Below are 15,968 nucleotides of genomic sequence, written 5' to 3' on the forward strand. Positions count from 1 at the left end.
CAACTGCACAACTGGCAGAAACAGTAGAGGAAACTTGGGAGGCTGCAGGCATTGCATTTATTCTTTTTTGTGGTGCACTATCCAGGGAGATAGAATGAAGCCTCTGGAAACCCAAGACAGTCTTCTGCCCACTAGTTAAAACACTGACACTGCTTGTTAAAGTAAAAGATACCTCATACTATGGAAATGTGGTGTCTATCAGATAACCTGACAATGTGGCAGAGCATATATAGATCAGATAGTGCATACTCTTGAAGATTGTTGCAAGAACACAAATGGCACCATCAGATTAGCAGGTGCAGAACATAGCCTATCTAGATTAAAAATAATGGATTACAGCCAAACTAAGGTTCTGGGATTACTGTCATTAAATAATCTATTGAGTTTTGAGTAAGGGAACTGTTGATAGATTGTGATAGTGGCTACATCCTTAATAATACCTGGGAACCTCCAGTTACTCTCATTACGGAGAGGAAGGAAAAGCCATATGATAAACCATCTCTGGATGTATGCAAAGCACAAATTAGGTGTAGCCAGCATGTGTAACTGGGCATGAATCTAGGACAGAGTAGCATGTCATTGGATTAGATTAGATTAGATTAGATTTACTTTCATTCCAATTGATCCGTAGTGAGGAGGTCCTCCAGGATGTGGAACATGTCAGAAAAACAACAATACATGACAAATATTTAAACTAAAACAAATAAGCTAATGTACCATTCCACAGGTCCCAAGTGGAATGATCGTCATTTTTTAATGAACACTAAGAGTCATTTTACAAATACTATTGCACTGAATTTAAAATAAAAAAGTTTTATATTTATTTATAAGGTAAGAAACATGTAATACAACTACTGTAATACTTATTTACAATGAACACATTACTGCACTGAAATGGTGCAGAAGTTAGATTATACTTACACACTTACACACACACACACACACACACACACACACACACACACACACACACACACACACACACACACACAAATTTTCAGTGAACACATTACTGCACTGAAATTGTGCAGAAGTTATGTTGTACTTATATACAAATCAGTTGGTTTTCCTCAGAAATTCATCAATGGAGTAGAAGGAGTTGGCCACCAATAAATCCTTTAGGCTTCTCTTAAACTGAATTTCATTGGTTGTTAAGCTTTTTATGGCTGCTGGCAAGTTATTGAAAATGTGTGTTCCTGAATAATGCACACCTTTTTGTACAAGACTAAGTGACTTTAAATCCTTGTGAAGATTATTCTTATTTCTAGTATTGATTCCATGAATTGAGCTGTTGGTTTGAAAAAGTGATATATTTTTAATGACAAATTTCATTAAGGAATAAATATATTGGGAAGCTGTAGTTAGTATCCCTAGTTCCCTAAACAGGCTTCTGCAGGATGTTCTTGAGTTCACACCACATATAATTCTTACTGCACGTTTTTGTGCCCGGAAAACTTTAGCTTGGCTTGATGAATTACCCCAGAAAATAATCCCATATGACATTATGGAATGAAAGTAAGCATAGTATGCCAGCTTTTTCATTTTTATATCCCCTATGTCTGACAAAATTCGCATTGCAAACAGAGATTTGTTAAGACGCTTCAGCAGTTCTGTGGTGTGCTCCTCCCAGTTGAATTTATTATCAAGCTGTAATCCCAAGAATTTAACACTCTCCACTTCTTCTATCTTCTTGTCGTCATATGTTAGACTTATACTCTTGGGACACCCCTTACAAGTTCTGAACTGCATGTAGTGTGTTTTTTCAAAGTTTAGTGACAAAGAATTGGCTAGGAACCAGTGATTAATGTCTACAAATATTTTATTGGCTGATCTTTCTAAGACTACACTTGATTTGCTATTTATTGCAATGTTTGTATCATCAGCAAACAAAACAAACTTGGCATCTGGTAATGTTACTGATGAAAGGTCATTGATATACACAAGAAAAAGTAAGGGCCCCAAAATGGAACCTTGTGGGACCCCACATGTAATTAGTTCCCAGTTGGATGATGCCTGATAGCTTGATACATGTCTCTTTCCTAATAACACCCTTTGTTTCCTGCCAGAGATATAAGATTTGAACCATTTTGCAGCATTTCCTGTTACACTATAATATTCTAGTTTACTTTAAAGGATATTGTGATTTACACAGTCAAATGCCTTTGACAGATCACAAAATATACCAGTTGCCTGCAATTTTTTGTCTAATGAATTAAGTACATTTTCACTGTAAGTGTAGATAGCCTTCTCAATATCAGAACCTTTTAGAAATCCAAACTGTGACTTTGACAGTATGTTATTTGAGATAAGATGGTTATAAAGACGACTGTACATTACTTTTTCGAAAATTTTTGAGAATGCTGGCAACAGTGAAATTGGACGGAAATTTGATGCTATTTCTTTATCTCCCTTCTTAAACAGTGGCTTAACTTCAGCATATTTCAGCCATTCGGGAAATATTCCACTGATAAACGACTGGTTACACAGATAGCTTAATATGCTACTTAGCTCAGAATCACATTCTTTAATTAACTTTGTTGATATTTCATCATACCCACTAGATGTTTTTGATTTTAAAGATTTTATGATGGACATTATTTCTGTTGGGGTAGTGAGGGTCAAATTCATATTATGGAAGTTACTTGAAATGTCTGGTCTAAGGTAATCCATAGCAGCATCTACCGAACCTGACAACCCCATCTTTTCAGTAACAGTTATAAAATGTTTGTTAAAAAGTTCTGCAACACTATACACATCTGTCACCAATGCATCATTTACTCTTAATGCTATTTGTTCCTCTTCATGTCTGGTTCTACCGGTCTCCTCCTTCACTATATCCCATATTGTCTTTATTTTGTTATCTGATATGACTATCTTTTCCTTGTAATATATTTGCTTTGACATCCGTATTACAGTCTTTAATATTTTGCAGTATTTCTTATAATGTGCTATAGCATCAACATTGGAAATGTTTCGGATTGACAGATACAGTTTTCTTTTTGTTTTACAAGATACCCCTATTCCTCGAGTAATCCATGGCTTCTTTGTAGACTTTGCTCTAACCTTGGTAAGTTTTGGGGGAAAGCAGTGTTCAAATAAGGTAAGCACTTTGTTAGCAAAAATGTTATATTTTTCATTCATGCCATGAGCACTGTAAACATCAGTCCAGTGAATGTCTCTGAGGAGTGTCCTAAAATAATCAATTTTTGGCTTACTGATTACCCTCTTGAGCTCAGATTTAACAGATTTTATATCCTGTTCAGTATTAACATTTAACAGAAGGAACTGCATGTCATGGTCTGAGAGGCCATTGACTATTGGTTTTGTAATATAATTTTGTTCATTTGACTTTTCTATAAAGATATTATCAATGGCTGTTTGTGAGCAAGTGGTTATCCTAGTGGGGAACTTTACTGTGGGAATTAAGTTGAATGATAGTGTTACTAACTCAAATAGGTTCTTATTGGGAGAGTCTTTAAGGAAATCTACATTGAAATCACCAGCAACCACTATTTCTTTGTTTTTGGTTGTTAAATGGGCCAGTACAGCTTCAAGGTGGTTTACAAACAGATTAAAGTTACCTGCAGGTGCTCGATATACACTTAATATTATGAAAGATTTTTTGTGAAAATCTAATTCTGTTGCACATGCTTCCATATGCTGTTCTAGGCAAAATTTATGAATGTCTATGTTCTTAAATTTATGACAGTTCCTGATGAATGTGGCAACTCCTCCTTTCTCCATTTCTGATCTACAATAGTGAGATGCTAACCTAAACCCTGTAACACTTAAAAGTTCTATACCAGTGGTCACATGATGTTCAGAGAGGCAGATTATGTCAGCTGGGTTTGAAGACTCTAATTCATCTATGCAGATAGTTAATTCATTAATTTTATTTCTCAGTCCTCGAATATTTTGATGCAATAAAGATAGCTGACATTTCACATTGACTGACTTAAAATTGGATGGAGTTAAAATATCTGCTGACAGTTGAAAATTCTTAACCAATGGCTGTTTATGTTGATGTAATAAGCTGGAATTATGTTTTTTGATTTCTTTCTCAAACTGAAGGTTTGTCTCAGTTCTAACCTCTCTTAAAATTTGTTTTCTTTCTGTCCTCCCTACCCTAAAAAAGGGTCTTTTCTGAATCCTATAACCACTGGTATTTTACCACTCATGACAGTGCCTCCCCCCTTTAACTTTCCTGCTATTTCCCCAGCCAATTTACCCTTCCCCTTCCTGTTGAGGTGAAGGCCATGCCTAGTATAATCCCACCTACTGACAGAATCAACATGAACCACACCAATGTGTGACCCCGCACCCGACATGAGCAGCCGTTCCAGCTCCAAATTAACTCTCTTGACAGAAGAGTTCAAATGAGGTCGGTCATGGCGCCCAAGAACAGATACAAACTCAACACTGGTATGCCTCGATGCTGATGCAATCTTCGCCAGGTCACACTCTATGCTGTACCCAGGATCTCTGTCAATACTGTTACCTGCCCCACCCACTATAATCACGGTGTCTTCCTTAGTGAAATCTTTGCAAAGTGATCCTAAATCCTCTGTCACCTGCTCCAGACCAGCACTAGGTTTAAAAAAATTGGTGACCTGGTATTCTGATCCTAGTTCATCCTGCAAGAGTTGGCCAACACCTCTTCCATGGGAACTACCTAACAACAACACTTTCTTTCTCTTTACTGATTTCCCTACATTCTTACTTTTCAATTTGCTGCTGAAAGTTTGTTGTGCCCTGTCTACACCTGTAACTGCTTGAGGCTCACCAGCTTCTAACTGAAGCAACAGGTCAAATCTATTTTCCACATTCACCATAAAGCTGTCAGACAAAGTTCTAGGCCAATTGGGAAGAGTGTGGGAGGAGATGCTGAGTATGGATGGCGTTCATAGTGGGAGGCAGGAGTCAAGGGGTGAAGAGAGCAAAGTGCCCACATGTGGTCAGTTCATCAGTGCATCTGATTGTGGCTAGGTGGTCACTTGTCAAAATATTTTATATTGAATTCTGGTCACTCACCCATGAACTATTTTATCCGACTGAATGACAGTGAGTACCCCTCCATATACCTTTTCTCTAATTTAACCATCATTGTATTTGTGGGATGGATTATGGAAGATGTAATTTTGTTTTACTCCTATTGGAACACAGGTTCCCAGAATGAGATTAAGACTCAGATTCACCACTCCTTTCCTGTAGCCCTTGCCATTGTATACCTTGCCATGCCTAGATTTGTGTGTCATTTCAACCTTTAATCCTTCAGGTGCTGAAACCCCCCTATAAATGACTGTGCCTGATTGACCATGTACTCAAACAATATCTGCTCTGTTCACTATCATCTTAATTTTTACACAGGATATTGATCATTTCGAAGCCTCGTTGCACTTATAAAGCTATTCTTACCTTGTAATGTCTTCTAATATAGCTGCCATCTGTGAAGTTTCAAAGGCTTTCATATTATCTATCGTCTTACTGGCACAGATCATGAACAGTTATGTCCAAATTGCATTTACTTGAAGTGTGCCAAATGCTATTATCACATGTGTCGGTGCTCACTCACTAAAAATAATGAACCAGTTTCTGTTTGCTATGGAGTGCTAAATTCAGTCACATACCTGTTATGTTACCTCATAATCATTTCTTTTGTGTAGTAGGTAAAAATGCAGAATTGTACTGGTAAAGCAGTGTGTGGCTTTCTCGAAGTATGTGGAATTCTCCATTCTAGTCCAAAGACGCAGTTCCTCCACATACTGGATACAAAATCTTATGAAGGAAAAGGTACACTGGCTGCAGACTTGGAGGAAGCTGGTTCAAATCGAGATGGTTCAGTAAAATATTCATCACCATTATTTGGTCATCAAGGATGGTTAGGTGGTGATGCAGAGTTCCTGATCCCAATACTTTGTGCCAATGTCCTCGTGTAAATTCTTAGTCAGTTCAGTCTCTTGTAAGTCAAAGTACTGGATACCACCGCCGCCACCGCCGCCTCCGCCACCGCCGCCTCCGCCGCCGCCTCCGCCACCTCCGCCGCCGCCACCACCTCCGCCACAAAGTCGTAATCCAAGGAGGATAAAAAACATTGCGAATGAAAGGACTGTTAGCAGCTAAGAATAAAGATGTAGATGACCTAAACTACATAATTCAGAATGAGGTCATTAGTAAAATGCATTCATTCAAATCTATTGACTGTGTAACAAATGAAGAGGAAACCACCAACTATCCAATTGAATTTTTAAACTCCTTGGATGTGCCTGGCTTACCACCACATTATTTATGCCTAAAAGTTGGCTCCGTAATTATCATGCTTCGAAACATAAACCAACCAAAACTGTGCAACAGTATGCATTTGGTGGTAAGTAAATTGATGAACAGTGTTATTTACGTGATGATACTCAAAAGAAAATTTGAAGGTGAGGAAGTTCTCATTCAGAGGATCCCGATGATCCCAACCGATATGCCATTTGAGTTCAAAAGAGTTCAATTTCTGATCCATCTTGCATTTGCCATGACCATTAACAAATCACAAGGCCAATCCTTGAAATTTTGTGGTTTAAATCTGGAATATCCATGTTTTTCACATGGTCAATTATATGTGGCATGTTCACGGGTCGGAAGACCATCTGCGTTGTTTGTCCTTGCGCTTGATAATAAAACAAAAAAGTCATGTATCACAAGGTACTTAATTGAAGAATGGAAGCTATGCACCGAAAAACATAAAGAATCATTAAAATACTTAATTTTTTTATTTGTATTTCCTAATAAAAAATTGAACTTAACATCCGAAATCTGATTATTTATTGGCTTTAAGGCGGAACAGAGTTGACCGGGTCAGCTAGTAAAAATATATTTACTGTATATTTTCTAGCTTCATTTCACTTCTTGTTGCATAAATGAGATTTGATCCAGTGTCCATATATTAATAGTATAAAAATGTTCACTTCGTATGTGCTGACAAATAACCCTGTCTTTTAGATGACTAAGTAATCTAGGTTTCAAAAAAAATCTATATAGTTCATAACTGTCATTCATTTAAGATAAAATAAAACTTTGTATCCTGCCACTTCTTATTTCTGAGACATTCATTAAAAGTTCTAAAATTCACATCATGATTGAATAGTTGGGTTTCTGCCAGTTATTTGCATCTTTTCTGCACCAGACAGCACCTGAAGAAGACTGTGATTCATGCAGTTGAAATATCATGCAGCAAAGATGCAAATAACTGGCAGAAACCCAACTAGTCAACATGACAATGCCTCACTAGAAAAGCCTGAAGAATTACTCACATAATGAGTTATACCAAAAGTGGCGATTTTAGCATCTTGTCCGTTCCTAGATAAATTTCTGTGGATGCACATACCTTGGGCACTGTTAGCATTTAGGAATAAACTGTCTTTCAAACACAATTAATTCTGATACGTGTCAGTCACATTTGTAATAGTACGCCTGTTGATGGTGACATTTGTTTCACTTATGTGAAACAAAATTCGCGACGAAATGCAGCATTTCATCTTTCATTTTATAATTGTATATTTTGGTCTCTCTCTCTCTCTCTCTCTCTCTCTCTCTCTCTCTCTCTCTCTCTACCTAAACTTGAAATTAAGCAGGAAGAAATTGTATTCTCACACTTCCCTGCCATGCTGCAAGATTTGATAACTGACAGTTGATTGCATAGCACATAGTTTTTATTGTTTGTCAAACATATTAAAGATTTCTCAACAATCTTATGATTCTTCAGACTTTCCTGGCAAATCTATGGAATGTCCAACTATCAAGTCTGATGGACCATCTTGTAATAAATTACACAAGAAGTCTAGTGTAGCTGCTCAATATCACCAGGTGATTGCTGCTGTTTACTACTGCAAGTGTCAGCTTCTGCCATCCACTATGTGTTTGTATTTTTATGGAGGTCATATTCAGAAATGTACATGCAAGACCTAGAACATTACAAGCAAATGCCAACAGCATGCCCAGAGCTGCAACTGAGCTGTGGCCTTCTGCTGCACATTCAGCAACTGATGCTGGTGCTGCAGCTGCTGCAAGCCATTACTGTGGTGAGGTATCAAATCTAAGTTGATATTTAGATGTTCCCTCCACTGCAGTGATATGATGCTATCACTGGAAATTCTTGTTATCCTTGTTTGGATGTAACGGTAATTAGTACAGGGTTCCAGGCTGTACGCTATTGGAATCCTGCAGTGCTGTGGGAATACATTTGGTCACCTACACTGCAGAGTTCGTCGCTGTTACTAGAGCTGCCTAGCTATAAGTAAAATGATTTTGTGGAGTTGCAAGGAACTTACAAAATGGAATCACCTGTCAATCCTACTGGGGGTATGAGCACTGATTGTCTATTGGAATCTTTCTGAATGCAGTTAGGTGACTGCAAAACAGTACTCATTATTGACATGTTTAAATTTGCCTCATGGGTTAAAGCAAGGCTGGAATCTCTTATGTAGACTGCTTTTTAAAAATGTTAGCAGCACAGAGTTGATCCTGGTCTGCCAATAACTTTAGTTAATCTTCAGAATGGTATCACACACAATGTATCTCACATCCCAAGAGCGTATGGATTGTGACCATGGTTGCAAAAACAACTTCATGTGGCAACCACAATATCTCTAGGGACATAATTTATGGAACATATAAATAAATAAGCTTAATCCTTTCTACCTCCAGTATTATAATTATTTCCATAATTGTGATTCTGGAAACAAATATATAATTACTCAGGCATGCAATGCTCAGCAATTAGAATCTTAGAATTTGGTGAGAAATTTTCTTTCAGATATGTTTAATTTAATGTAAAGGAATTAGTTTTGAAATGCTATAACCAAATATTTTTTTTTTTTTTTTTTTTTTTTTTTTTTTTTTTTTTTTTTTTTTGTACAGTCATATGCATGGCATCCATGGGATTCATCACTGATTGTAACAGCAGGTATCACAAGTGAAGGTGACTTGTATCTTTGGAACATTGAAAAAGTCAGTATTGTAGCAAAATACACAGCTGGAGATGGATGTCTATCAAAGGTTATAGCCTTAACTTGGAGTCCTGTTACTGCTGAACTTGTAGTGAGCATGCAAGTAAATCGTAATTCAAATGGTGAGACAATGGTATTTATTTTTTCAAATTTTAGTGTTCTAGTGCTCTAGTGAATGATTTGATGATTTGATAATTTGTAACATTGATCTGGGAAACCCTATTTTGTACAAACAGGTGTGTATCCAGGAGCTGTCCTTGGCATTAAAAAGCATAAAAGTCACAGGCTTTCAGAGCCATAGGGTTCTCAGTCTGGAGTCAGAACAGAATAGAGAAGCACAGTAAAACTCAACTTTGTAAAAAGTTCATTCCTTCCATCTTTTACTTCCTAATAAGGTGACCATTTAAGCCAAGAATTAGCTTTCCAAAGTTACATTTGTTTTTGTTTTCAATTTCATTTTATGTAGCCTAGAAGGTCAACTACCTTCTTCTGCTTTTAGTGTCTGTACTTCCTACTTTTGAGTCCAGATCAGAATATTACCTTACCTGCTATTTCATATTAAGAAACTAGCTGATGGTAGACGACTTGCAGTTCCTATTTTGCATATTGTAGGTCCTGGTGAGGACCTAGATCTCGCCAGACCCTCAGACAAAATTGATATAGACTGTTCAGGCAAAAGACGGTGGCAGCAGATGAACCTGAGACATAAACTGCCTCTTTGAATGCCTTCCCAGGTTCATGATGTCATCCTCCAGTGGAATTGTGGCAGTTTTTTCCACTGCCTGGCTGGGCTACGGCAACTGTTTAGCTTTACACCTGTTTCTGCATTTCCCTCCAGGAAACCCGGTTCCTGGCACTGCAGACCCCTGCCCTCCACAGCTGTAAGGGATATTACAGGAACCATAGTGACCATAATTGTGTGTCAGGTGGAGTTTGCGTTTATGCCCTAAACTCAATCTGTAGTGAAACTGTGCCCGTTCAAACCCCTCTTGAATCTGTGGCTCTTAGAAAATGGACAATGCAGGAAATAACTGTCTGCAATGTATACCTTCCTCCACATGGTGCAGTACACCTGAATGTGTTAGCTGCACTGACTGATCAACTTAAACCTTTTCTACTTTTGGGAGATTTTCACGTGCATAACCTCTTATGGGGTGGCACTGCTTGCTGGTCGAGGCAGAGATGTCAAATCTTTACTGTCTCAGTTCAACCTCTTAAATACTTGGCCAGTGAGTTATTAATTTGCAGCCCAGGACTTTTCCCATCTATCCATTGGTGAGCACATGACGCTCTGTGTGGTAGTGATCACTTCCCCATCTTCTTGTCTCTGCCCCGGCATAAGGCCCATGGATGCCTGCCCAGATGGGCTTTCGACACGGCAGACTGGGAAACTTAAACCCCTGCTGTCACCGCTGAATCTCCCCCACATGGTAACATGGATGTGATGGTTGAGTGGGTGACAACAACAATAGTTTCTGCGGCAGAAAACACGATCCTTCGCTCTTTAGTGTGCCTCCAACAAAAGGCAGTCCCTTGGTGGTCACCGGAAGTCGCTGAAGAAATTAAGTAGCATTGGCGAGCTCTACACTTGCATAAATGGCACCCATCCCTGGAGCACCTCACAGCCTTTAAACAGCTCCGTGCCTGCGTTCGCCAACTGATCAAATGACGGAAGCAGGTGTTGGGAGAGATACATCTCAACCATTGGGTGCCATACTTCACTTTCCCAAGTCTGGGCAAAGAACAAACCAGTTTTCGGGTACCAGATCCAAACAGGTGTTCCTGGTGTTAACATAAATGGCGTGTTATCTACTGACGCAAATGCAATTGCTGAGCACTATGCTTGAGCCTCTGTGTCCGAGAACTAACCCTCCCCCACCCCCCTCCTGCACCCCAGCCTTTCGCACTCGCAAATGGCGTCTGGAAGGGAATGTCCTCTCGCCCACTACACGCCACAATGAATCTTAAAACACCCCATTGGGTCCTGGAGTCATGTGGCCTACTGGCTCCATGTCAGTGTGGCTTTTGCCAGGGTCACTCTACCACTAATAATCTTGTGTCCTTCGACTCTGCCATCCAAACAGCCTTTTCCAGATGCCAACACCTCGTTGCCGTCTTTCTTGATTTACGAAAAGCGTATGACACGACACAACTTGGTGACATCATACCTTGCCACATTATACGAGTGGGGTCTCCAAGGCCTGCTCCTGATCTTCATCCAGAATTTCCTGTCACTTCGTGTCAAAATTCGTGCCTCCCATAGTTCCCTCCCCCACCGCCCATATCCAGGAGAATGGGGTCCCACAGGGCTCTGTATTGAGTCTCTCTCTATTTTTAGTGGCCATTAATGATCTAGCAGCAGCTGTAGGACCATCCGTCTCACCCTCTCTGTATGCAGACGCCTTCTGCATTTTGTACTGCTCCACCAGTACTGGTGTTGCTGAGGGACACCTACAGGGAGCCATCCACAAGGCACAATCATGAGCTCAAGCCCACAGTTTCCAGTTTTCGGCCCCAAAGTCATGTGTTACGCACTTTTGTCGGCATCGTACTGTTCATCCAGAACCAGAACTTTACCTTGATGATGATCCACTCACTGTAGTGGAAACATATTGATGCTTAGGACTGGTTTTCGATGCTTGATTCACTGATACTGACTCCCTCACCTTCGTCAGCTTAAGCGGAAGTGCTGGCAGCACCTCAATGCCCTCCGCTGCCTGATCAACACCAACTGGGGTGCAGATGCCTCTACACTGCTGCAGGTCTGCAGAGCCCTTGTTCAACCCCACATTGACTATGGGAGTCTGGTTTATGGTTTGGCAGCACCCTCAGCATTGCATTTACTCGACCCAGTGCACCACTGTGGCATTCGCCTAGCAACAGGAGCTTTCAGGACGAGTCCAGTGAGCAGTGTGCTGGTGGAGGCCAGAGTCCCTCCATTGCAGGTTAGGTGTACACAAATGCTGGCCAGTTATGTTGCACATGTTCATAGTTCTCCTACACATCTGAATCACCGTCTCCTTTTCCCACCCATGGCTGTTCGTCTCCCACATCAGCGGCCCAGGTCAGGGCTTCAAATTGCAGTTCGTGTCTTATCCCTTCTTTCCGAACTGGAGTCCTTGCCTTTACCACCTATACTTGAGGTCCGTTCAAGTAAACCTCCATGGTGTACAGCTAGCCTGCAGCTTTGCCTGGACCTTTCACATGGCCCTAAGGACTCAGTTAACCCTGCAACTCTCCGCTGTCACTTCCTCTCGATTCTCGACTTGTACCGGGGCCATGAAGTGCTTTACATTGATGGCTCGATGGCTGATGGTCACGTTGGCTTTGCCTATGTTCATGGAAGACATACTGAATAGCACTCCTTGCCGATGGCTGCAGTGCTTTCACTGCAGATCTGGCAGCCATATTTAGTGCTCTTGAGCACATCTGCTCATTCCCAGCTGAGTCATTTCTCCTGTGTACTGAGTCCTTGAGCAGCATACAAGCTGTTGACCAGTAGTACCCTCATCATCCTTTGGTAGTGACCATCCAAGAGTCCATCTGTGTCCTGGAACGGCCCAGTCATTCTGTGGTGTCTGTCTGGACCCCAGGTCACATCTGTATACCAGTCAACAAACTTGCTGACAGGCTCACAAGCAGGCTATGCAGAAACCACTTATGGAGATTGGTTTCTCTGCAACTGACCTGCGTTCAGTACTATGAACAAGGTTTTGTGGCTATGGCATAACCTCGGTACACACAACAAACTGCATGTCATTAAGAAGACTACGAATGTGTGGAAGATCTCCTTGTGGGCCTCTTGCGGGGACTCTGTTGTTCTCTGTTGTTCTCTGTTGGCTCTGCGTTGGCCACACTTGGGTGACACAGGCTACCTCCTGCACTGTGATGACCTGCCTCAGTGTCGGTGCGGTTCCTGGCTGACAGTGACCCATATCTTGCTGAGCTGTCCTCCTTTGGCTGCTCTGAGATGGATTCTTCAGTTACTGGACTTCTTGCCACTAATTTTAGCTGACAATGCCTCATCAGCTACTTTAGTTTTATGTTTTATACATGGTGGTGAGTTTTATCATTCTGTATAAGTTTTAGCGCATGTCCTTTGTCCCTTCGTGTTCTCCGCTATAATGCTTTTAGGCTGGATGTTTTAATGTATCGCAGAGTGGCTGGCTTTTCCTTTTGTTCTTGTGGTTGGCCAGCCACAGTCATATGCTCACTTGTTTTTATCCCTTATACCTGTTTCTTTGCTTCTCTCTGATTTTCTTTTCCTGTTTTGTCCATTGTAGTGTTGGTTGTCCTCCTGTCTATCTTCTGCTTCTTTCTTTCTCCTGTTATTGTGCTGTGCATCTCCTTTCTATTCTTCTTTCCCTTGTGTCATCATTTTACCACCCTCTCCGCTCCCTCTTTTAAACCAACCTACCATTCCCAGTTATTTTGCTACCCAAATAACAAAAATCGTCTATGGTACTTCTGATTTCTCATTTCCTAATCCAACTGGCTTAGCATCCACTGGTTTAATTAAAGTACACTCCATTAGCCTTGTTTTACTTCTCCAAATATTCATTTTACGACCTCTTTTTGAGACACTACACTTTCATTAAAACTGCTCCTCATAGTCGTTTGTTATCTCTAACAGAATTACAGTGTCATTGGCAAATCTGTTTTGTTTCTTCTTCCAGAATCTTAATTCCCTTTTCAAATCTCATTTTGCATTGCTTCACTGCTTGCCCATTGTGCAGACTGAGTAACATTGGGGACAGTCTGTAACCTTGTTTTACTCCCTACTTAACTACTACTTACTTGTCATGTCCTTTGACACTTATAACAACAGTCTGTTTTCTATACAAATTGTACATAACTTCTGCTCCATATACAGGGTATAAACAGCTGTTCACAGTGTACCATAGTGGTGTAGAGGAAGTAGAGACAAACAGTGTGATACCAAACAGTCATGGTTTATCAATCTGGAAAAGTGCCTAATTACGACCTACAAAAACTACCTAAGCTACAAGTTACATTTATAATTTTATTTAAACTTAATGCCTACAAGCACAGTAGTTTCATAGTGAAAAGACAAGACAAAATGATGTAACTGTTAATTTTATGCTTTTGAAACACACAAAATTGTAAAGAAAAATTTACACCAATGTCAATTTTTTTTACAATCTGTAAATACGTGGCTGAGCCATTGGCATAAGAGCTCAGTCAATGAAGAGAAAGGGTTGAATATAGGCAATAATTTATGTAGTCACAAACCTTTGTGCAGTAGTAGGAGGGATTGCCATGAACAATGTACTACGATCCTGACGTGAGGACTGAAAGTGGAGGTGGGTGTGAGTTTGAAGGTCACATTTGTACTTCTCTCTTGAATGATTCAAAAAACCTGTAGCCTCTAGTGAAAATGTATCCCAGTATAAAATTAATCTGTGTCAAATTTCCTACAAAAAAGGTTCTATTTATTTTTCCCCATGTTAATAGTTTGTGTGAAAATCTCACAGAACACACAGGATCTGTAGCTTAGGTGCTTTTTGTAGGCCAGCTTGCAGTAATTCCCTGACTTGGTAGACCCCAAGTGTCCTGTGTCATACTGTTCATACTGTTCATCTCGACTTCCTCTACAACATAAACAGTCATGGTTTACAGGCTATATTTTTCTGCTGCTACCTTCACAATTTTGAAGCATGTGTTCCAGGAAACATTACCAAAAGCATTTACAAATGCTGTGAGTTTAGGTTTGCCTTTATTCAGCCTATCTTATGAAATAAGTGAATAAGACCAGTATTTCTTCATGTTCCTATTTCTCTTCAGAACCCAAAACACATATTCCCTGAGGTTGGCCTCCACCAGTTTTTTATTCATCTGTAAGTAACTTTTCAGTATTTTTCAGTTGTGAGTTGTTACATGGACAACTCTTCAGATGGAATAGATTTGTTACTGGTGGCTCTCCCAAGGATCTCGATAATTGTGAATGCCATCTACTTCTGTGTGCCTTGTTTCAAGTGATATCATACAGTGTCCTGTCAAATTCTGCTCACAATACACATCTCATCTACATTTACATTTTTTCTGCCCTTTCTATAATATTGTCCAAAAGTTAATTTACCTTGAATAACTCTTCTATATATTTCTTCTGCCTTTTAGCCTTCCCTTCTTTGTTCACCATTTGTCACTTGAGCTTAAAGTATTTATAAAGAAGCTTCTTTTCTTGAAAGGTCTCCCTAATTTTCCTATAGGTAGCATCTATATTTTCCATAGTTGACATGCTTCTACTGCTTTGCATTTATATTTTAGCCATTCTTGCTATGTTATTTTTGCAGTTTCTGTTGCTCAATATATATATGTTGCCTAATGCTCTCTTTGAAGCTCTCAAGAAACTCTTCTTTAAATTTATGCAGCCTCTTCCTGCTTAATATGCAACCTTTATGCAATTTCTCATGTTTCAATTCAACATTTGCCAACAGCAACACGGTAAACCCTCCTTGCATGTCTTGATTCAGCAGACAGGCTGCTTTCCCAACTCATGGAGAGAGGCAATTTGGATACCTCTCCACAAACCAGGAAAGGGCCACAAATGTCCCAATAGTTATCAGAGTGTCACCTTAATGAGCTGTGGGGGAAAGACCCTGGAGCAAATGGTTAACTGTCACTTGGTCTGGTTGTTAGAGACCAGGCAACTAAGTCGTCAGTATGTGTGGATTTTGAAGATTTCGGTCCACTGTCGACAACCTGACCTTGCTAGAGGCAGCTGTTAAACAGGCTTTTGTATGTGAACATTACTTTCTTGACATAGTCTTTGACATCAGTAAGGTGTATAATGCTACTTGAAGACAGTATTCTAGACAACTCTATCAATGGGGCTTTTGTGGTCACCACCTGTTCTTCATACGGTCTTTCCTGCGTAAGTGGTTTTGTAGGTTACGAATTGGTGACAGGCTGTCAGATCATTTTGGGCAGGAGAATGATGTCCCTCAGGGCAGTGTT

General features: G+C 40.0%; 1 protein-coding gene across 1 annotated transcript in view; it reads left to right on the forward strand.

The window, feature by feature from the left end:
• Window positions 1-15,968, forward strand: part of LOC124555949 (cell division cycle protein 20 homolog) — a 131,164-nt gene that overhangs the window by 67,952 nt on the left and 47,244 nt on the right. The window contains exons 4-6 of the mRNA XM_047129998.1: window positions 5,738-5,790; window positions 5,945-6,108; window positions 8,902-9,112. Coding sequence (XP_046985954.1) covers window positions 5,738-5,790; window positions 5,945-6,108; window positions 8,902-9,112 — 428 coding nt within the window. The remainder of the gene's footprint in view (window positions 1-5,737; window positions 5,791-5,944; window positions 6,109-8,901; window positions 9,113-15,968) is intronic.

Source organism: Schistocerca americana, chromosome X (assembly GCF_021461395.2).
Source record: "Schistocerca americana isolate TAMUIC-IGC-003095 chromosome X, iqSchAmer2.1, whole genome shotgun sequence".
Classification (NCBI taxonomy): domain Eukaryota; kingdom Metazoa; phylum Arthropoda; class Insecta; order Orthoptera; family Acrididae; genus Schistocerca; species Schistocerca americana.